At 45.6% G+C, this 24,108-nt stretch overlaps 1 protein-coding gene across 2 annotated transcripts in view; it reads right to left on the reverse strand.

The window, feature by feature from the left end:
- Window positions 1–24,108, reverse strand: part of CPAMD8 (C3 and PZP like alpha-2-macroglobulin domain containing 8) — a 1,045,838-nt gene that overhangs the window by 492,386 nt on the left and 529,344 nt on the right. For both annotated transcript variants that reach the window (XM_085640012.1, XM_085640011.1), the window contains exon 32: window positions 5,130–5,266. In XM_085640012.1, coding sequence (XP_085496138.1) covers window positions 5,130–5,266 — 137 coding nt within the window. The remainder of the gene's footprint in view (window positions 1–5,129; window positions 5,267–24,108) is intronic.

The raw sequence follows: 24,108 nt of genomic DNA on the forward strand, positions 1-24,108 counted from the left end.
ATATACTAGCGGACTCGCTAAGCAGATCTCTATCCGGCTGCTACGAGTGGGAGTTAGAACAAACTCAAGTGAACAGGATCTTTCAGACATGGGGCAAACCAGCTCTAGATCTGTTTGCGTCACAGGAGAACAAGAAATGCTGATATTACGCCAGCAGGTTCCCTCAACCGGGGTCAAGGGGAAATGCCCTTTCAATGAGATGGTCCGGGATCTATGCCTACGCTTTTCCCCCCATTCCATTAATACCCAGAGTGCTCAAGAAATTGAAACTGGAAGGCTGCCGCCTAATTCTGATTGCACCCGGCTGGCCCAGACAGTATTGGTTCCAGGAGATTCTTTTGTTGTCACAAGACAAACCCATTCGCCTTCATCCGACACCGACCATGTTATCACGGAACAGTGGTAAGGTAGTCCATCCAGATCCGCAATCCCTGCACTTACACGCATGGCTCCTGAATTCCTAGAGTTCAAGGATCTCAGTATTTCACAGGGCTGTCGAGACATACTGTCTAAATCTCGTGCTGAAAGCACTATCAAGACGTATTGTTTCAAATGGAAAAGATTTTGTTGTTGGTGTGAAAACAATAAAGTTCATCCAGTCCAAGCTCCTGCTGAACAGATTGTACCTTACTTACTCTCACTGGCCAAGTCTGGACTCACTTTCTCGTCAGTCAAGGTTCACCTGGCTGCTATTTCCAGGTACAGGAAATCTCCGCAGCTTCTTTCTTTATGTTCGTCTTCTCTTGTAAAACAATTCATGAAAGGACTTTTTCGCACTTTCCCTCCTGTGCTTTCGCCTTCTCCGGAGTGGGAGCTCAATGTGGTGTTAGCACACTGATGAGACAGCCATTTGAACCAATCCATAAAGCAGATCTCAAATATCTCACCTCTGCAAGAAGGGTTAGTGAGATTCAGGCTTTTACGATCAAAGAACCATTCTTGCGTTTTACATAGAACTATGTGATCCTGTGGACGAATCTTAAGTTCATTCCAAAAGTACCCACACAATTTCACTTGAACGAACCAGTGATACTGCAAACTTTCATCCCAAATCCATCTACTCCAGCTGAGAGGACATTACATTCATTAGATGTAAAACGATGTATGAAGTTTTATCTTGAGAGGACAAAAGATATTTGAAAAACGGATCAACTGTTAGTGGCCTATGATCAGGGGAAACAAGGAACTGCTGTAACAAAGGCTACAATAGCCAGATGGGCCACATCGGCTATTCACTTCTGCCACGAAAAAGCAAACAAACCTCTCAGGGTGAAAGCTAAAGCACAATCCACCAGGACTGTTGCGGCATCTATAGCTTTGTTTGCTGGAGTTACATTGGACAAGATATGCCGTGCTGCGACATGGAAGAATGTCCACACGTTCACAAGACACTACTGCCTCCAATCTGCACAAAAGGAGGATGCAGGGGTTGGACAAGCTGTGTTACGCCATTTCTTTCAATAAGGTCAGATTTTTTACATTTCTTTAACGCTTGTCTATTATCAGTTTTCTTAACTGTTGCATTGATTACAATGTTCATACTCTTATGTTTATCAATTTATATGTTTCTCATGCGGATATCCACTGTATGGTTATTGCTTTTATGCTTTGTCATTGCAATGTTTCAAAATGGTGGATTTATGTTGGGAGTGTTAAAATGGTAAGTCTCCCACCGTCCGCAACTGACAGTACAATTTTGGTACTGCTTGCTATTCTGATTCAGGCATGTGAATCTATGAAAGAGACCCCAATACTGGATAAGAAAACAAGTTACTTACCTGTAACTACAGTTATCCAGTATTGGTATCTTTCATAGATTCACATGCACCCACCCTCCTCTCCGTGGAACCAGTGATTTTAGGGATATTTACTTCCCACTTGTGCTTGGAAAATCTGAGGAGAACTGCTTCTGTTGGGAGTGTTCTAGAGGGTGCAGATAGCTGATTGGTTGGAGCTGACTTTTGGTCCTTTTCCTATAAGGACGTAGATAGGCTACTAAGATATAGCCTTTGGCCTCTTTTTGCCTATTTATTACTTATGGCACTACTTTTGTATTTTACCGCTGGACTCCCATCTCGACGATGGGGAATTATTCAGGCATATGAATCTATGAAAGATACCAATACTGGATAACTGTAGTTACAGGTAAGTAACTTGTTTTCGTATCCCCCGTGCTATGTTGTTGGATGCCCAATATTGTGTTTCTGCTTGCAGCTTGTGCCTAACAACCACTAGATCCTCCCAACTCCCTGTGGCTTGGGACCAGTTGTTGGTGATTCATTCCTGGAATGGGCGCGTATGTAGACGGGCATGAGGGATGAGTGGGATGCATGTCACCATCATGCCCATGAGTTTCATGACTCTCCTCACTGTCAGAGATTGACCCCTCTGGTAGAGGGAGGTTTCCTGTTTGATAGAATGTATCCTGTTTTGCGTCGGGTATGCCCATGCGTTCCTTGAATTTAGTCTTGCACCTAGGAAAATCTCTTCTTTTTCTGGCCTTGTTGAAGATTTTTTTGTGATTTATGGAGAATCCTAGCTGTTGCAGCGTGTGGATTGCTGTTTGAACGTGGCTGAGACATCCTTGCTTTGTGCTTGCCTTTATGAGCCAGTCATCCAGGTAGGGGTAGACGTGCATTCCCTCTCTTCTCAGGTGTAAAAGCACGTGGTGCAGATTTTATCCCGAATGGTAGTACCTTGAACTGGTAGTGTGTTCCGTTGTGCAGAAACCTGAGATATGTTCTGTGTTTTTTGTTCATAGGTGTGTGCAGATAGGCGTCCTTGAGGTCTATTGTTGCCATGCAATCCCCTTTTTAAATTTGTGGGATTATTTCTTGTAGAGTAGTCATCTTGAAGTGTTGAGTTAAAATGAATTTGTTTATGAACCTTAGGTGCAGGATTGGTCTTAGTGATAAATCCTGTTTTGGAACCAGGAAATACGGTGAGTAATTTCCTTTGAAGAGTTCTTCTCTTGGTACTAATTCTATTGCTTGTTTTTGAAGGTCTTTGATTTTTGCATCTAACTGTTTCTGTTTGAGTTCTGATTTGATGAACTTCTTTTTTCTTGGTGGGTTTGCAGGTGGTGTTTTTGTTAGTTCTATGCAATACCCGTATTTTGCCAAATTTAAAATCCATTTGTCTGTGGTGATTTTTCTCCTCTGATGCTGGTATTGTGTAATACGTCCTCCCACTGGTGTTGTGTGTGGGTCTTTGTCCGTGTCGGAGTCAATTAGAGCCATTTCCTCTTCCTCTTGAGGTTTGGCCTCTGCCTCTACCTCGAAAGTCTGCTTGGGCTGTTGCTGCCAACCTTGGTATCCTGTTTGTTGGCTTGTTTGTTGCCCACTTCCCTGGCCTTGTTGCTGTTGGTGCGACATTTGCTGACCCTGTGCAAATGTTCGTCTTCCTGTGGGTTTTCTGCTGTTAAACCCACCTCTTTTGAAGGTTCCTCTTTGCTGTAGGTTCTCCCATTGCCCTTGCAGTCTCATTATCCTTCTTTATTTGTTGGAGTGATTTGTCCACCTCCTTCCCAAATAGTGCCTCCCCTGTGAAAGGTCAGTTAATGATGGAGGTTTGAACCTCCTGCTTAAATCCAGAAATTCTTAGCCAGGCATGTCTTCTCAAGGTTGTACATGTCCACATTTGCCTGCTCCCAGTGTCTGCTGCATTCAGTGCAGATTTAAGGCATGTGTTAGCGATGTTTCTGCCTTCTTCGACAATAGATTTATCTCTCTTTTTGTCCTTCTCAGGGAGTTTGTTGATGAGTTCTTCGATCTCATCCCATTGCTGGTGTCCGTATCTGTTTAGTAGGGCATTATAGTTTGTGATGCGCCACTGCATCACTGCCTCCTTTTCATTCTTCCTGCCCACCATGTCCATTCGTTTGCTTTCCTTTTCTGGTGGTGGTCCACTGTTAGAGATTGGTAAGTGTAATGGGCAACCCAATCTACCCTTGAGGGCTCGGGCAAAGTAAATGAACGGGTAAATATGCCTTCAAGGGATTTATTACAGTACTTAGTTAAGTTATTCACAATCGCAGTTGTGGGCAAGATTTAATATTTGCTTGCCAATTAATTTCTATAATTTACTCTTTCTAACAACAAAGTTTCTTTATACTTGGAAATAGATCTCAGAGTAGATATATTTTAAAAGATATATATCAAATAATCAGCAAGAACACAGGTGTATATAAAAATAATCAATTTTATCTTGAGATTTCATCAAGGGTACTTGAAAATAATACATACAATGAAACAAGAAGGCACCAAACTGATATTTCAACCTACACTGTTGCAATTGTAAACACTTTTTCACAATCACAGTCAAAAATATATATTTGGGAAAGAAGTGTGCAGGTCGACGTTTCGGTCTCTAGGCTTTCGTCGAAGAGACCATCTTCAGGACTGAAATGTATTTAAAACAGTTGACCCCTGAATTCTGTAGTAGGAAAATAAATCGTGTGTATCGGCAGCAGTATTTTGGCTGTGACGTGGGACCTACAGCAGGTAAATCTTAATCTTAAAGACACGCGCCTGTAGAGTATATGGCGTGCTGGCTCTGTATAATTCTGAGCTCCGTCTGATAAGAGGACGTTGTTGCTTGTAAAGCGTATATTCAGACTGTTGCACTTAAAAGTCTGTAGTCTCCTTTTGTGGAAATAGACTGGGGGACATTAGTTACCGCATCGCAAAGCCGAGCGGTAGACTCTAACAGCATATAGTGCTGAGGAGTCACTTTTAGGCTGCCCTTGTCCTGTTGATCCCAGCGCCATCAGACAAAATTAGCTGCTACTAAGAGAAACCCCCCAGCAGCATTATCGGTTTTTCTGTTTTGTAAGCTGCAAATGAACATTCTACCATCTCCATTGCTTTTGTACATCAAAATGGTTTAGTTGAACTCAGTCTGTCTTGTAAAAAACCTCCACATTTTTTATGCTCCATTTCTTCATTTGCCTTCTGCAGGAAAATGTATTTGCTCTGCATATTACACTTGATAAAATACCTGTGCACTTTATGCGATAGAGGGATCAGGACATTTTCTGATACTTGGATAAAGCACAGACATCACCAAACTATGTACATTTATGCCATTACAGAAAGCAGGCACATTGTTGGATTTTTTGCTTTGATTACCTGTGTGGACGAGAAGCCCCCAAGGGCATTTCTTTGCTGAGAGAGCCATTTAACAACAGGCAGCGCCGAAACAACATCCCCCATAAGTGTGTATGTGAGCAGAGCATAGGCTGTCATTTCCACTTCTGCAGAAACCACTAAAGAGGTGACAAACGAGAGCAAGAAAACACTTTTCAGGATTGTTAGAAAATAATGTGTTTCATTCTATTGTATATGGTGGAAAGGAAGCTAATTCTCCCAAGCAAGGGGATCTTTAGGTGCAACACGACGGTAATATTGGTTTAAAGAAATTCCCAATCCACAATCTGTGAAGTGTGTTTGTTTCCTTCTGTGCCAAAATTCACCTGTCTTCTAATCTTCACTGAGGACAATGTTAAAATATTTAACAACTGCTAAAATGATGGAGGAGAGTAACATGGGACTGGGCTATATCATTAAAATTCATGACACCTCAAATCCATGATCAGTGCATTTGGACAGTTCATTTTCTGCTCTAGACAGATGAGAAAACTAACCTAGGGAAGTCAATCATGGAAGACAGTACAGGTACCGCTACACATTATTTCTTGTTAGCTTCACAAAGTAGGACATAGATGTATAATAGAGAGTCAACTAGAAAATGTATTATAGATATCAGTGTGACAATTTAATCAACTTTAAAGAGATATGGACTTTCGCTGTAAATGGTCTTAAGAGTTTCCCAACCAGTTGTAATTTCCCCATTCCCATCACAGTATTAATTTCCCCATAACTACTGCTGATTGTCTAGTAACAGCAGCAAAAACACTAGTCAAACATCAGAAAATATACTGGGTTGGATAAGGTGAACTAAACATAGATTAACATGAACAGATGCTCGACTTCGCAAATTGCAGAACATTTTCATTGGATGCCCTGGATTTCAGACAAACAGGACAAGATATGTACAGAATGCATTGCCCTATTGTGTGGTGTTATGAGATGTTCTCGATTAACCTATGGCATGTTATCCTTACAGGCTTTGTTAATTGATATTTCTGAATTGAGCCTACACTGCTGTCCTCTCTCTGCAACTGAACACCTGTGTCACTTCGTCAACTTAAAATCAGCTTCATTACAAACAAAAGAAATCTCACAAGAAAAAAACACACTTCGCCAGTCTGTAGAAGGATAAGGTAAATTCATTAATTAATTAAATACAATATTGCCTCCGTTTAAATAAGCTGCAAGGACGATAGAATGCTTACATGACATGGCCAATTTTAAACCAGTTAGGTCTGAAATAAAGGTTATGTTATGTTAATAATTTCTTATAGAGCGCACGTACACCGGAAGGTTTCATGGCGCTAGCTCTAGCGTGTGCTGGGACCAGGGAGGCGTTAGTTATGGGCCTGAGTGAATAGCCATGTTTTAAGCATTTTCCTGAAGCTTGGGAGGTTATTGCAGGAGCGGATTTCCAACGGGAGGGAATTCCATAATCTGGAAGCCAGAGTCTCAAACCTGCGTCCGCCCTGACGGAGAAGCTTAAAAGAAGGGACAGCTAGGAGTTGAAGGTTGGCAGAGCGGAGTGTGCGGGAGAGGATGTACCTCGGAAGAAGGCAACTGATGAATTTAGGGCTGCGGCCATGAAGGGACTTGAAGATGATGCAGGCCGTCTTAAACGCAGTGCGTTGGGGGATGGGGAGCCAGTGGAGGTTTTTTAGCAGAGGCCTAGCAGATTGCCATTGCGGTTGCAGATGGATCAATCTGGCCGCCTGGTTTTGGACCAATTGGAGGCGATTATTGAGGAAGAGCGGGAGGCCCAGGTATATAGAGTTGGCATAGTCCAGGCGTGACAGTACCAGGGCTATCGCAACCTGAATCAGGGCCGAATGGGTGAACATGCGCCTGATCTTCCTGATCCTGCGGAGCTGGAAGAAGCAGGAGGACACAACCGCGCCTACCTGGGTCTTTAGAGAAAGATCATTATTGATGATAACCCCTAGACTTTTGACTGAGGAGGATGGGGTAGGAGGAGCGCCAAGTTCTGTAGGCCAATAGTGAGGGCCCCAAAGATTTTGGCTGTGTCCATTCAAAACTAGCTCGGTCTTACCAGGGTTTAACTTCAGGGACTGAATCAGAGGTATCAGATATAAGTTAAACAGTAAAGGGGATAGTGGGGAGCCCTGAGGGACCCCATATGTTATGGGAAGCCTAGGGGCAGTGAAAGGGGCTAAACGCACTGCTTGGGTGCGGTTGCTGACGAAGGACCTGATCCAACTGTGAGCTGAGTTGCGGATGCCGGGCTGTTTGACACGGTCCATTAATGTGGAATGGTTGACCGTGTCAAACGCGGCCGAGAGGTCTAGAAGGACCAGGGCCTGGGCGATTCTTTTATCAGAATTTTTACGAAGGGCATCCAGTACTGCAAGGATTACTGTCTCAGTGGAGTGAGCAGTGCGAAACCCTGCTTGATGCGGGTCTAAGTAGTCAGACGGTTCAATAAAGTTAGAAAGCCACGTTGCTACGTGAGCTTCAAGGACCTTTGCCAGATAAGGAAGCAGAGAGATGGGCCGGTAGTTGGAGAGATTTTGGGGGTCAGCCCCTTGTTTTTTTAGGAGGGGGACTACAACAGCATCCTTGAACGCTTTGGGGACCCTGCCCTGGGATAAGGATTCGTTTAGGAAGGTCAGGATAGGGGGAGAAAGGACCGAAAATGCGTCCTTCAGAATGTGCGGGGGACAGCAGTCCCTAGGTGAGCCAGACTTCACCCTTGCCAGTAGAGCCTGCAAGGACTGAGCATATATGAGTCGAAAACTGTCAAGGGTGCGAGAGTTGAATATAGTGACCGGGGGATCCTCCTTGGGGCAGGAGGTAGAGATACTGGCTTTGATGTTAACAATTTTTTCCAGGAAGTATTTGTTCAAGGAGTCACACAGGTCTTGGTGGCCACGGGCTTGGGAAGGATTCTCTCAGCGTTAGATAACTCGTTCACTATGGTGAAAATGTCCTTGGATTTATTATTCGACTCAGTGAATTTTTGCCGAGAAGTAGGCGGCATTGGCTGAGAGAATGGCATTTTTATAGTTTTGGCGGGCGGTAGAGTAAGAACGTTTTCCTCCCGGGGTGTACGTTAGTCTCCATTTCTCTCATTTTGGCGAAGGTCTAGTTTTTGGGCCCTGAGCTCAGGCGAAAACCATTTCTGGGCTTCAGAGCGGCGAGCGAATTTGAGTTTTTTGAGTGGGACGTGTTTATTGCTGGCTACCAGTAGCCAGGCAGAGATGTTAGCTTCAGCGATGTCCACATCTGGGTCGACTACGGGGGTGGAGCTAGCTAAGCTGTCTAAGAAATCCTGTTTATTAATAGAGTTCCATTTCCTAATCATGCCTCCCTCCATGGCAGGGGGCTTGTTACAGATGGGAATGGAGAGGGTGAATTTAATTAAGTGGTGATCAGACCAGATACACAGAGATATTGAGGGTTTGGAGACCGTGAGATGGGTTGTCCACACCTGGTCTAGAGTGTGACCTTTAATGTGTGTGGCTGAGGTGATATGCTGGATGAGGTTAAGGTTAGAAAGGAGTTCCATCAGTTCGGTGGCATGGGGTCCGCCGGATTCATCGTTGCACCAGTAGTTAAGGTCGCCTAATAGAAGTATATTAGCAGAGTCCATGACCAGATTGGCCATCTGCTCACTCAGTGAGAGGGGAATGATGGCATATGCTGTGGAGGTCTGTATATCAAGACACAGATGAGTGGCCCTGCACTGGAGTCAAGTTTGATAATAATGTTATCCGCGGCGGGGAGATTAAGGGGGGGTCATAGAGGTGAACGTATGGTCTTTGTGGATGATGGCAGCTACACCACCACCCGCTTTTCCTGGGGACCGATTGACATGTAAGATGTAATAATCCTCGGGAAGAGCAGCCAGAATATTGGGGGTAGAGTCAAGGTTTAACCATGTCTCAGTGATAAAAAGGATATCAGGCTTATCTGATAGAAGGAGCAGGAAGATATCTATCTGGTGTTTGACGAGGGAGCGGGTGTTAAGGTAGTGTATCAATAGAGTGGTGTTCTTCACCTGCGTAGGGCTAGATGTGTGACCCTGGCAGTGGGTGGCATGCGGGAGCCCTAGGGGTTTGCTCTGCCTTTGGAGGAGTCCTGTATGTTGGAGGCGTGCATAGATGGCAGGACAGAGTGCAAAGTCCCCTGATGTAAAATTCTTAGTTCCTCCGTGGAGTAGGTGAGGATTTGAGCTGAGGTGCTGGCCCCTGGTCCCGTCCTGACGCGGACGGGCGCAGACGGGCGTGCCTTTGGCGCGCCGCTGGCGCTCCCGCGCTGTGTGGAACATTTAAAGCCCTTCCCCGCCTCCAACTCCTCCCCCACCCGGCGTGATTGGCTAAGGCCGAGGGGTGTGCTAGGAGGGAGCCGAGCGATGCTTGCGAGGTGAGGTTATTCTTTTAAGATGTAATCACTTAAAAATACGGCAGCAGTACAATTTTACAGTACAATTTAAAAAAAGTTTCAGCAGAATCTGGGCGCAGCGTTTCAGCGCTTCTCCGGGTAGCGGCACCGAAGCTAGAGGGTCATTGCTTGATGGGCCCTCTGAATGAAACGTATAATTTATAAAATAAATATTAGCTTCTTCATTTGGGACATTTGGTCCCATAAATGGTTTACTGTTTATGTTTTTCATTTACTTTAGCTTCAATAGCTAAAGTAGGTTTTAAATTGTCCTTCATAGGATTGATATTCATATACAAAGAATATGCCTCGTATTTATGATCGCTTTTTTCTTAATAGACACACGTTTTCAGAAGCATATTGTTTATGTAAAAATAACACGATGAGACTTTATTTACTATCTAAAATCCAAAGTAGACACTTGTTTATATAAACAACTAAGTTTAGTCAGAGTTTTTAAATGGTTCATTTAAAATGATAAAACAAAGGAAATGGCTATACAGGTTAAATCCTCACCGAGGTGTATTAGACAAAGTCACTTCAAGTCTGCATGCTGTTCTGGAGTTCTGGAATCCAGTAGCTCTAAGGTAATGTTTTACTCTATTGAGCAAGGATTCCAGGACTTTACTGTTTTCACTTAACAGAATGTGTTCATAAACATGTTTTGCTTTTCCCATCCTCTTAAAGCACATTTCAAGTTTTATGTTCATAAAATGAATTTTCATACTTTTTCCTTCCATTATCTTTCTCATCTGTCTTTCGGTGACTAGGCCAGCTCTCCTATCTAAATGGCCCTCCTTCAACAAGAGCAAGCCAGGGAACGATGAACATGTCCTGTGCATTGTTTACTTTCCTTATAGTTACACTCTTGAGGAGTGTGATATTTGAGAGGCAAGGCCTTCTTGGAGTCTGAAAGAGAATTAACTCATCTACCAGCAATTGAGAGCATTCTATGGCAGAAGAGACCAGCCCACTGTGAATCCTCAGCAGTAGACAAACATCCTGCCCCCCCCAAAAACTATGATGCCCTTCCTTATCCTACTCTGTACTGCACTCCAGTTGGTGGAAGTGTAATCAGTCACCTCAGAGCAGGGCAATCCATTACCAGAGGTAGATGTATGGTGAATATTCTCAAAAAACCTATGCCTTACCCTTCAAATGACTTTGTCTGCTATTACACTTAAAAAGCCAGTCAAGTTCAATCCGGACTTTCTTAAAGCAGAACCCCCATTTCTTTGCAAAAACACACATTGTGGAACCAGTTGCATCGAACCAGCGAGGCAAAGGTGTCTGTACTCAAGTTACTTAATTTTGAAAAGCAAGGTCCAAAACATGAATAGAATCCAGACCCATTCTAGGTCTAAATACTGCCAACAAGTGAGCAAACTTCACTCACAAGGTTAGTGTACACTAGATCTACCCAAATCACAAAATGGACATTGGATATACTCCATTAACCTGTGAACACACACTTCCACATTAAAGCTGCAAAATAACACAAGATGCTACTGCACTTTGTGGTAGGAAAACACCACTACCAATACAAGGATCTGCCTTTCAACATCAAAGCATCAGGCACATTTTTTTATAATACAAGGCAACGCGGCAAGACATCAGAGAAAGAAACACATTTCCAGTTACCCATACATTGACAATTGTCCAGTAAAGGTACATTATTTCCAAAACGCCAGACTAGACTTTCAGAACGCAGCTTCATTTCTTCAAACCCTGGGGATCCAGATCAGCTACTCAGAGTTAACGCATGTCCCAGTTCAAGCATTACATTCCCTAGGTGTGACACCAAACATTTCATAGGAAACATGTGTCCTTCATCGGTGAGGCTATTGTCTATCCAATAGAAAGTCCATCTTCTTCTAGCAGTCAAGTTCCCCCGGAAGAGTTAGAGTCTTCCCAACTGGGCTGCACAGTGTCTTGCATTTCCACTGTGCCAAAAGCTCGACAGAAAAAGAGACCACTTCAACAATGTCTTAAGGATTGAAGCAGGAGTTAGATTTTTGTTTTGGGAGCAAAAAGTAAATAGCCTTAATGCAAGAGAGCATAAAAGTCTCACTGCCCATTTCTGCCATTCCTTACATGGCAAACATGGGCAGGGAAAACGAGTAAGAGTAGTCGTCAGTAAGGTGGATATAATTGTCACTGTCACCTAGCGGTCATGTGTCAGAAAGACTGCTAGGTCAGGACTTATGACATTCCTCACGCTCCACCAAACCTTAAATAAGGCTTTTATGAGGCTATTTGTAATGGTAAGTAACACTTTGAATAATTTATATGTGCAAGTTTACTCTTTTGAGTAATTATACTACATTTGGCTATTCACAAAATCCGAATGTAAAGTTACTTAAAAGTGTGGACTTACACGTCTCCACTTCAGAAACAAACAGTACCCAAGTCCAGCACCACACATTGTCAACCACTTGTACTGCAAGCAACACGCTCACATAAAACCCCATATGAAATAATGTCAAATATAAAGTACAATTATTTAAAATAGTTACAAATATAAATATATATAATTTAATGTTTTAAATAAAATCTAAAAAAAACATTTATTGTTTAATTATAAAATATTTTAACAAATGTTCTACTTTTAATACATTTTAAACAAGTCAATAGTGTTGTAGCATTTTCTATTTTGTCCTACATTTAAAATGAATATATAAAATTAATTTACATTAATATTTAACATAAACATATTCTTACTAATTTATTATAAACTTTAATTAAAACAAATTAAAATGTCCCATACTTTACAATAGGGAGAGCTCAAACCTGACTGTGGAGTCTCCCATTAATAAAAAATAGGGAAAGTAAAAATGTTTAATAAAAATGTATAATAAATTGATAGAAATAGTTTTATATTAAATATTCATGTCAAATAAATGCATATATTTATTATCTACTTACAAATGTGTATATTCTTTTTTATATATATTTAACTTAATACCAGTTCACCGTCTTGGGTATGTCCGTTAAGTCTAATCCGCCTGCCTCCCCTGAAAGCCAGGCAAATGAATACCATGTGTGAGAAAGTGGCTCTGTATATACTGTTCCCTAATAGGTACAGTGTGTACAGAGTCCACAGTCCCCAGAGGTTTGGCAGAGGCTAAAGTTAGATATAACCTTACTCTCTAAAGTGGTAGCTTGGTCGAGCAGTAAGACAGTATCAGATGACAGTGTAAAGCATTTGTTGCACACACTCATCCAGAAAATGGTCTCACACACTCAATAACGGAACTCTAGGCCAATGGTTTATATAAAAAAAATATATGTTTGTTTTATTTTAGAACCAACAATAGGTATCAAAATATACTTTCTCAGAATGAGATGCTTTAGGTAAATACTTTTGCAATATGCAATTGGCTTTTGTAGAAAGTTACAGGTTGTTGCAATAGGCAACACAATTTTAAACACAATAATGCATTGAGTTCAATGGAAGTTTTAAGTTATTTGCAATAGATTACTTTCAGGATTACTTTTGTAATTCCAGGACTGGATCCTAGATTCAGTCCTGGGTCGGTTCTTAGAAACAAGTGATAAAAGTCGACTTAGTTGCTGTTATGATTTTTAGGCAATATTTTGCTATTTTAAAAGTTGACACAGAAGAAATTTAATAGAAAACAGTCAATGATTCCCTATGGAAGAAAATTCAAGTTGCAGGTATAGTATGTTCTCGTTACTTTTGTAATCCAGTACTGGGTGCCTAGACTCAGTACTGGGACCTCTATCTAAAACAGGTAAGTAATTACGTTTTCACAGTTTGTACGATTTTTAAAGAATATTTGAAGTTTGCAAAAATCGACAGAAGAAATTTCACAGAAAAACAGTCAATGATTTCCTATGTAAGAAAATTGGGTTACTGGTAAGTACGGTTGTGAATATGTTTCAGGGTCAGTAATGGGTACCAAGATCCAGCACTGGGATCTCACCTAATAGCAGGTGAGTATTTTCATTTTCGTTACTCAGCTGATTTTTGGTGAATATTTTAAGTTTTGAAAACTCCACACTTAGAAGAAATTTCAGAAGAAACCAGTCAATGTTACCCTAAGGAGAAAATTGAGTTATCTGCTTTCAGGTAAGTACTCGACTGGCAAAGTTAAGGTTCTGGGCACAGACTCAGGGGTCTCCCAGGGTCAGGTAGGTACAGTTGTTACACCCTCAGCGGCACTGGGGCAGCCGGGTGCAGAGTGAGTTAGGCCCAATGTTATCCTATGGGAGGCAGGGGGGGTCTTGGTTGCTGGCTGCTGACTAGCAGACCACGCGGCTGTGGGAGCTGGGCTCCTGGTCACTTGCTCAGGGCAAATGGGGAAGTAGATAGGTGCAAAGGTTACACTGCCAGGGCCACTCGGGCGGCTGGGTGCAGGGTGCTTTTGAGCCTTCGGGCGCTCAATTGATTTCAATGGGAAAGCTCCGGTTTGGAAAAAGACTGCAAGCTCGGGGACGAAGATTCTTCAGGTGCCACCACCACTTCGAGAGGTAAGTTGGGTAGTTGGAGGATAGGTAGGTACCCAGGAGGTGCGCACAGGGGGCCGCAGGGGGCCGGGTGCAGCGGTGCCTTTTGGTGTCGGGAAATCTTACCCACTGTTGATCGCGGTTGGAGGGGTACCTAGTTCTGAGGCTGCAGGCGTTGTCAGGAGCATCGAGGGAAGTCCTTGGGTGCCGGACTCGGGGTCACAGTCCCCGGGGGGTCGTCCTTGTGGTCTTTGTTCACTCCGGCACAGGCCAGGCTTGGCGGGTGCAGAGTGAGCAGGGTTTGCGGTTCCGGGCTGATGCCAGGGATTAGATGCTGAGTTTGAGCAGAGCCTCTGCTCATGGGAGTCCCAGGTGCTTAGAGCCAAAAGGTAGCCAGGTCACCCAGCTAGAGGGGTGGCTGATGTATGCCAGGGCTGTGTAGGCGGTGGGCATGGCACACAGGGATGTGTGCCATGTCGACTCTTTGTTTTGTCTTGTACCCAGATACTCAGCCTGCAAGGGCAGTGTGTGTGTGTTAGGGTACAGGGCCTCTAAGGGTGGCACAATGGGTGCTGCAGCCCATAGAGGCCTTCCCTGGTCACAAGGCCCTGGGTACCTAGGGTACCATTTACCAGGGGTTGACATGTGGCCAGGGTTTGCCAATTTGAGTTTGAGGTTTTTGTTTAGGGAAGGAACATAGGCCCTGGGCACATGATTGGCAGGAGTCCAGGGCACACTCAGTCAAAGTACATTCAGCAATTCAGCAAAAAGTGGGGGCATACCATGCAAGACAGATGGCACTTTCTCACACCATGGTAATGATTTCTGTAGGAAGCTAGCTCTTTATATGATATATCAAAATGAAAAATACAGTGTAAAGAGTCCAGGTGTTCCCTTATAAGTGGACAGGGGGCTTGCTGTGGCAATCCCAAGGTGCTCTGTTAGGGGATAGTGTGGTCGAGCAGCCTTAGGCTTATCATAGAGGAGTAGAATACATCTGAAAATACACTCATTGGTCAACACATGAGACACTCGACTCAAGAAGGAGATCCACACCAATTTATAAAAATAGAAAGTATCTTTATATGTGTTTAAGCATCAGAAGAACATTGTTCAGGTAAGTACGTGTTCGAGGCATATGAGCTGCAGATTACACACTGTGCATAGATCGCCATCTGGTGTTGGGCCCGGATGTTTGCAGTTGTTTTACTTCTTGGAAAGTCTTTGGAAGTCATGAGGTATGTGACTCCTCCTTTGGATCATACTGCGCATGGGCTTCGGCCCCATCCTCAGACTGTTTTTTTCCGCCATCGGGCTCGGATGTGTTCTTCGCGCTTCGGTTCCGAACCGTTTTCAGTTCTTCTGATCGGCGCGCAATCCTTCCCTTTCCGTGGTATTGTTTCGATCGCGATCTCCAACACTCGACGCGACTCTCATCGTTCAAAGTCTTCAATTCCGGTCGTCGACGAAGGCCTTCGGGCCTACCTGAGCTCCGGTCCTGGCTCATGGAAAGTACTCCATTTAAGAAGTGTCCTCGATGTGGGTCAAAGTTTCCCCACACCGATCTCCATGAGGTGTGCAACCTCTGCCTCTCCCCAGAACACGAGGCACGAGACTGTCCGGCTTGCAAATCCTTCCGGTCGAAAAAGACCATTCGGGACCGAAGGGCGAGGAGAACCATGGCACACTCGTCGACTGCAATCCCCGACGACAACTTCGGAGAAGCGTCGATCTTCCCGAAGACCAGCACACCGAAGAGGGCCTCGTCAGCGCCTCCGAAGCCGACAACTCAGATGTCGAGGACATCACTCCGGCACAGAGGGGCGTGAGTACTAACATCGATCCCCACCCTCGACGGCATCGAAAAAGGCTTCGGTCACGCCTTCGCCCTCAGCCTAGGAATGACCAAAGACACTGCTTCACATACCTCGCTTTCGGGCCCGGTAAAGAAGCCCATCAAGCCTTCTGGCAGCTCGGGCTCAAGCCAGCCTGCTGTCGGTGCCGAGAAACACTCCTCCGCACCGGCACCGAAAAAGAAGATGGCCTCCTCCTCCGCGCCGAGCTCCACACCGAAGTACTCGGCACCGAAGATAAGCACTGGCTCCTTGGTACCGATACCATCCCCGGAACTGAGCAAAAAGTCCAAAGCCCTCGACACCCACACCTCGAAGCCGAAAGTCATCTCGGAACCGAGGAAACAACCGGACATTTCTAAGCCACACAGTTCAAAACAACGAACCGATGCCGACTCCAAGACTAAAAAACCTACTGCTCTGACACCTTCGGCACCGACGGATCGGCCCCTCACAGAGGAACTATTTCGGCCCGATTCACTACAAAAAACACTTGTCAAAGACCCTAAAACTGGACATTTGATGCTCAGCATCAAAAAAGAGACCGCTGGACAAGCCTGCCCCAGCTCCACCTCCAAAGAGAAGAAACTTTGCTACCTCCCCTTTGAGACTACCTTCACCCCCTCCTCCACCTCCTCCTCCAGCTCCTCCTCCAGCTCCTCCTCCACCTCCTCCCTCTCCTCCGCCTCCCCCACCTCATCATTCCCCCACACCCTCTCCGGATGAGCATGATGACGATGTCTACGAAGACACAGGGGACGGACCCCATGACCAACCCACAGGGGACCCACTCCTACAGGCTCCCCAGACCCATGGGACGACTACAACATCCCAGACGTCCCTAACGTCCCGCAGGACGACCTTTACCCTTCAAGACCGTCCCCCCCAGAAGACACTATGGGGTTTAACCAACTGCTCCATAGGGCTGCACACTACCACGGTGTTGATCTCCATACAGACCCCGTGGAGGAGGACTTCCTCCTAGATACTTTTGACACTACACACAGGGCCACATCCATTCTGCCCATGCTTAAGGGGGTTGTCAAGCACGCGCCAGAGGTCTTTAAAGACCCGGTCAGGGCCAGGGTCATCAACCCTCGCATCGAGAAGAAGTATAAGGCCGCCCCTTCAGACCCCACCTACATCAGAGGGCCCGCACCACTAGACTCCCTAATAGTCTCCACTGCAAGGAAGCGTGCACACTCAACGGCATCAGGCGAGGCACCACCACCTGATAAGGAGTCCAAACTACTAGACACCTCTGGCAAGCGAACTGCATCCCAGGCTGCCAACATATGGCGCATTGCAAACACCCAAGCGCTTTTGGCAAGATATGACAGGGCACATTATGACGAATTAGAAGCCATAATGCAACACCTCCCTGACAAATACAGGAATAGAGCCAATGAGCTAATCCAGGAGGGTAAAACCATCACCAACACCTCCATTCGCTGCGCCCTCGATGTAGCTAACACTGCCTCTAGGGCAATTAACACCAGCGTCCTCCTCCGTAGGCATGCCTGGCTACGAATTTCGGGTTTCAAACCCGAGGTGCAGGCTTCCATCCTCAACCACCCCTTTGACCAGGAACATCTGTTTGGCCCAAACGTTGACGTTGCCCTGGAAAAAATGAAAAAGGACACCGATACGGCAAAGTCTATGGGAGCCCTACAGTCGCACCCTCCCAGGCGCTCCTTTCGCCGTTCTTCCTTTCGAAGCACCTCCAGAGGCTACTCCTCCGACAGTGCCTCCACTTCCTATAAAGCCCCTACCCAATCCACCTTCACTAGGGTTTACCAGAGAGGCGGCTACAGGGGTAACAACAATAAGGGCAGAGGCAAAACTAACACTCCCGCTCTGCCTCCACCCCTGCCCAATAACTTCCCTCCACACCCCCCAGACCATCCCACCCCAGTCAGGGGCAGACTCCACAATTTCTCCAGTATTTGGGGTGTTTTTCATAGATTCACATGCCTGAATCATTCCCCGTCGTCGGAGTGGGAGTCCCACGGTACATAGAAAAGCAATAATTATGCATATAACAACCAAAAAACCCTGGTAACCTGAAACCAGGAAGTAAAGTAGCCTAAGCTACAAGGAAAAAACTTCCACATCTATGACTATCACAGTCATTATATCCAGTCCAAACTGCAGCCAATCAGGCGACAGCACCCACCAGAATGTTCTCCTCAAAGGCTCAGGCTCTCAGGTTTTCTACCGCACGTCGTGTGAAGGGAGTCTCCCTGAGCTCTGCTCATTACTTCAAGTTTTTCTCTACTACTTTGGAATCTTTAAGGATGTCAACTTCAAAAAGATCCCTCTTCAGGCCTTGTGAGTCCTGTGGAAAGCTTCGGCTTTTTTCTGAAGACCCTCAGAAGAAATGTATTTATTGCCTCTATCCGGATCATGAGGTGAAGGAGTGCAAGATCTGCCGGACCTTCCCTCAGAAAACCCTCAGGGATAGAGAAGGGCGCCTACTTCTGTCGGAGGTAGAAAGTGCCTCTGGATCCTCTATTTCTTCCAGAAAAAGGGTGGCTGAAGGAGAGTTTTCTTCCCCTGGGGCGAAGGTGTTGAGGAAAACCCAGCCTGGTAAGGGCTCTGGACAGTCTTCGTCTTCATCAAGGAAGGCCTGTTGCTGATGGACAGTGAGGCTGTCAGAAAAGACCACACCATCAACTGAGCCATCATCAGGGTTCTGAGTCAACAGGTCTGGGAGAGGGTCACTCTCTTCCTCCTGCCCCTCATCTGTAGCCATGAGTAAGCCCATGTCTGCCCTGTCAACATATGCCTTCAATCTGTTGACATGAAACACCCTGTGGGGGCTTCTGGGAGTCCCAAGGTCCACCAAGTAGGTGACTTCTCCCTTTTTCTCAACAATAGTGTGGGGTCCAGACCATTTGTCTTGGAGGGCTGCTGGGGCCACTGGCTCCAACACCCACACTTTCTGCCCTGGCTGGTAAACAGTCAGCACAGCCTTTTGGTCATGCCAAGCTTTTTGGAGTTCTTGGCTTGCCTCAAGGTTTTTAGAAGCCTTCTTCATATACTCTGCCATCCTGGAGCGGAGACCAAGTACATAATCCACTATATCAAGTTTGGGTTGTCTGAGAGGTCTCTCCCATCCTTCCCTTACTAAACATAGGGGTCCTCTTACAGGATGCACAAACAAAAGCTCAAAAGGGCTGTAGCCAACCCCCTTTTGTGGGACCTCTCTGTAAGCAAACAGAAGGCAGGGTAAAAGGATGTCCCATCTTCGCCTAAGCTTGTCTGGTAAACCTTTTATCATTCCCTTTAGGGTCTTGTTGAATCTCTCAACAAGCCCATTGCACTGTGGGTGATAGGGTGTGGTGAACTTGTAGTTCACAGCACATTCCTTCCACATTGCAGTCAAGTATCGTGACATGAAGTTGGCACCTCTGTCAGAAATGACCTCCTTTGGAAAGCCCACTCTGGAGAATACTCCAAGCAGGGCCCTTGCCACAACAGGAGCTGTTGTGGTCTTCAGGGGAATAGCTTCTGGATACCTGGTGGCATGGTCCACTATCACCAGTATAAATCTGTGCCCAGATGCTGTTTGTGGGTCCATTGGTCCTACAATATCTATGCCCACTCTTTCAAAGGGAACTCCCACCACAGGTAGTGGTATGAGGGGGGCCTTTGTGGTGCCACCTGATTTGCCACTGGCTTGGCAGGTGACACAGGAGCGACAAAACTCCTTGGTATCTTCTGACATATGGGGCCAGTGAAAGTGAGGGACAAGCCTGTCCCAAGTCTTGTTCTGGCCTAAGTGTCCTGCAAGGGGAATATCATGGGCCAAGGTAAGAAGGAAGCCTCTGAACTTCAGTGGTATGACCAACCTCCTGGATGCACCAGGCTTGGGGTCTCTAGCCTCTGAATACAGTAGCCCTTCATCCCAATACACTCTATGGGTACCTTGAGCATTCCCTGCAGCCTCAGCAGCAGCCTGCTGTCTGAGGGGTTCAAGAAGAGAGGGGCAGTCTAATTGAGCCTGCCTCAGATCTGCCCTTGAAGGTCTCCCTGTCCCAAGAAACTCAACCTGATCAGGTTCAAGTTCTTCTAGGACAGTTCCTTCAGGGCTCTCATAATCATCCTCCTGTGAGGGCTGATCCAGTGCCTGAGGCAGGGGGGAAGGCACAGCCTTTACCCTACTGCTCTTTCTCTTGGGTTGTGACTGGTCCATAGTTTCAGGATCCAGCACTTGTTCAGTGGTGCACTTGTTTGCCTGTGACCTGGTCACAGCAAGGACATGTGCATCTATCCCCAGCATTTCTGCATGGGTCCTATACTCCACTTCAGACCAAACTGAAGTTTCAAGATCATTGCCCAGTAAACACTCTACAGGAAGGTCTGAACTAACAACAACTTTCTTGAGGCCAGTTACCCCTCCCCAGGAGAAGTTAACAATAGCCACACTATGGGAGGTAGTGGCATTGCTAGCGTTGGTCACTAGGTAATTCTCACCTAGTATGATCTGTCCAGGGTCCACAAAGGCAGGTGTTACCATTGTGACACTAGCCCCAGTGTCCCTGTAGGCCTGAGCCATTCTTTGGTTAATAAAAGGAGTCTGTATGTACTTGCCCAGGTTACTGGGGCCTACAGTAGAGGACAAAGCTAAGTCCCCATCACAGATCAGAACAGCCTGAGTAGGTATCCTGACTTGGCCAGAATCCTCCTCAGATCCCAGGGTTAACCCTACTACACCCTTTTGCTGGGAACCACCACTTACAGCTGAACTAGGGGGTACAGTTGCCTTAGGGGCAATGGTGGCTGGGGGCTTATCCTTTTTGGTGCACTCACTAAACCAATGTGAGTTGGACTTACAATAGTTGCACCATGGTTTCTTTTGGCCATCTTTCTTTTTATCCTTTTTGGGACCACCCTCCCCCTGAGCCTTTTGGGGGCCTGGTGAAGACTTCTGGTCTTTTTGTTTCTGATCATTACCCTTCTGGTCTGCTTTTTTCTGATCACCGCCCTGGTTCTGGTTTTTCTGCTTAACTCTAGTCCTGACCCATCTATCTGCCTTCTTTCCCAATTCTTGGGGAGAAGTCAGATCAGAATCAATCAGGTGTTGATGCAGTAGCTGGTTTTGACAGTTGTTAAGTATTTGTTCTCTCATGATCAAATTATACAATCCTGTATAGTCCTTAACCTTACTTCCCACTAGCCAGCCTTCCATAGCCTTAGTGGCACAATCTACAAAGTCAGTCCAGTCCTGAGTCTGTGTCTTCTGGGTATCCCTGAACAACAACCTGTATTGTTCAGTGGTTAGGCCAAACCCATCAATTAGAGCACTCTTCAGGACAGTGTAATTGTCTGCATTCTCATCACTAACTGTGAGGAGCCTGTCTCTACCTTTCTCAGAGAAGGAGAGCCACAAGATAGCTGCCCACTGACTTGGGGTACCTGCTGTACTTTGCAAGCTCTCTCCAAAGCAGTTATCCATTTGTGGATGTCATCCCCACACTTATAGGGAGGGACAATCTTGCTCAGGTTTCTATTATCATAGTGCCTGTCTCTATCCTTAGGGATATTGCTGCCACCAGTGGGTTCTAACCCACTTAACTTTTGCTCTCTAGCCAGAGCAAGCTTCTCCTTGGCAAGGGCAAGTTCTTCCCTCTCAATCCTCAGATTAGCTTCCCTCATTCTGGCTTCATGCTCTTTTCTCCTGGGGGAAGTCATTCCCCTGTGAGAAGAGGCACTAGAGATGCTAGAGACATGGGAGTGGATGGATTCTCTGGTTAAGCCCACTTGGGGGTCTGTATGGGGGACCCCATGCAAACTCCCATGTAAGCTTAGGTTAGCCTGGCTAAGTCTTCCTACTTGGCCCTGGCTGTCTACCTCTTCATCTGAAGTCCCATCTGACTCATCTGTGGTGGGTAGACCCTCCTTTGTACCTAGGGTACTAGCCTGTGAGGCCCTAAGGGTATCATATTCCTCTAGGAGTTGCACTAGCTGAAGGAGGGTAGGGTTTGCACCCTGTTTTAACTTTCTGGAGGTACACAGTTGTCTCATCTCCTGAAAAGTTAGGGTATCATATCTAGAGGGGGTCTTTTTCAGACCTGCCCCTCCTGAGAGCATCTACTTGATCTCCTCCCAGAGACATGATCTAGTGAGGGTGTGGTGTGTGCACCTACCCACACTAGTTGTTTCTACTAAACCTCTCTGGTAGTTTTAGTCAGGGTGTGTTACTCCCTTCAACCTACAACCACTAAGTCCAGTAGGACTTAAGTATTATAATCTATGTTATATGTACCTAAACAATATCTGTGTGATCTTCATCATCAGTCTTTATTCGATTTAAAATGAATCATAAAAGACACAAACATAAAAACAGGAGCACAAATTTGCGCCCTCATTAATACCATACATCAATAAATACATTAAAAAAGACAGTTAAGAAAAGCATTAAATAAATCAGTGTACTGATGAATAGATCTAAAAATAGTGGAGAAGCGCACTGTCAATTGTGCTTTCTAGATCACTAAGCTGAAAGTTCAGGCGCAATACACATAAGTGGCCCATGCCCCATATTCCTTTGTTGGTCCTCTAGGGTTTTCTTGGTCACTTTTCTCCGTATAGACCAAGCCCAGCCCAAGTATTTAGCTAGGGCCACAGAAACAATTGTTAAAGAGCTAGTGCGCAGAATTCGTAGTGCCACAACACTGCTCCTGGTACCAAGTGTCTTGCACATGGGGGAAAGCCAAACACATCTTGGAGAAATAAATGCCGGACAGGCAAACAAAAAATGAGCAGTTGTTTCGGATTTAGCCCCACATGCAAGGCATGATTCCTGCGATTTCCTGTCCCACCTCCCTGTCAAAGATCTAAGGGGTAGAGACCCAGCTCGAAACTGGAAATAAAGTTTCCTATCGCTAACATTGGTAACCAAGTCCCAGTATGATTCTAAGGCAGGGACAATTTTGGCCTCTAGGAAGTGACCGGACATCCCTGAAGCTCTATTCAGTACCTGAAGGTCTACTCTATCCCAGTATGCCTTTTTGAGAGAACTCTTTGATGGAAACAGGGCTGTCACTGGGTCAGACCATAACACCTCCATACCCATTCCTTTCAACGTCTCATGTAAGCTCTTTAACCATACAATTTTATGGAAGACATCAGTTTTTATAATGTCCATAAGACAGTTGGCGTAATGGGAGAGCTCAGGGGTAGTCCAGAGTCTCCGCCAGTATAGAACCGGTCGGAGCTTTGCAATGTCCAAAATGGACCTCCTTCCTAGGTCATATCTAAGTGGGATCAATGGAGTACTCTGGGGGAGACCAGTTATACTCCGAAAGAACTTATTTTCTACACTAGATAGAAGGGCTAACTGGTCAAAATCCCAAAGCTCCGCCCCGTATAGTGCAGAACTTAGAGCCTTAGCTTCATAGACTTGCAGGACTGGGCTGATTGGTTTAGTGAATGACTTGCTAAATTCCCTGCTGATGGCGCCGGTAAGTTGTTTAAATCGCAGGGTGGCCATTTCGATATGTTTGCGCCATTTGTTGTCATTCGCTATTTGAATGCCAAGGTACGTGAAGTTGGTTACCATCTCCAAAAATTGGCCGTTCATAGATACCTTTTTTCCTCGAAAGCTAGCATGGGGGTTAAAGGCCATGAATTTTGTTTTTGCCACGTTAACCTCCAGGCCGTAATCAAGGCAAAAGTCATCGAACAGGCACAAAGCTTTTTGCAGACCACTTGACGTTTTGGATACGATAAGCGTATCGTCTGCAAACATTAATATAGGGATGTTAACTCCAGCCAACCTTGGGGCATCAATATTTGCAGAGAGCATAAGATCAACTATCCCATTAATATACAATGAGAAGAGCGTGGGAGCCATGGTACAGCCTTGTCGCACACCACGCCAACTGGGAACTCAGGGGTAACCTCACCTGGCCCACCCCATTGGATCCTGGCATGTTGGACTCGTGCAATCGCATGGCCAATGTCAGGATTTCTTTAGGGAGACCAAGCTTTTCCAGAACTGCCCACAACCGTAGACGAGGCACAAGGTCAAAGGCAGCTCTCAGATCCACGAAAGCTGCGTAGAGGCTGCCTTTGCCCAGCGTCACCACCCGCCAATGGAGTTGAACAAAGCGGAAAACCTGGTCTACTGTGCTGTTGATTTGCGGAATCCTGCTTGGAAGGGGGACAGAATGTTGTTATCATCAATCCACTCCTGTATCTGGTTCAGGACCATCCTCCCAATCACC

This window comes from Triturus cristatus, chromosome 12 (assembly GCF_964204655.1).
Source record: "Triturus cristatus chromosome 12, aTriCri1.1, whole genome shotgun sequence".
Lineage (NCBI taxonomy): Eukaryota > Metazoa > Chordata > Amphibia > Caudata > Salamandridae > Triturus > Triturus cristatus.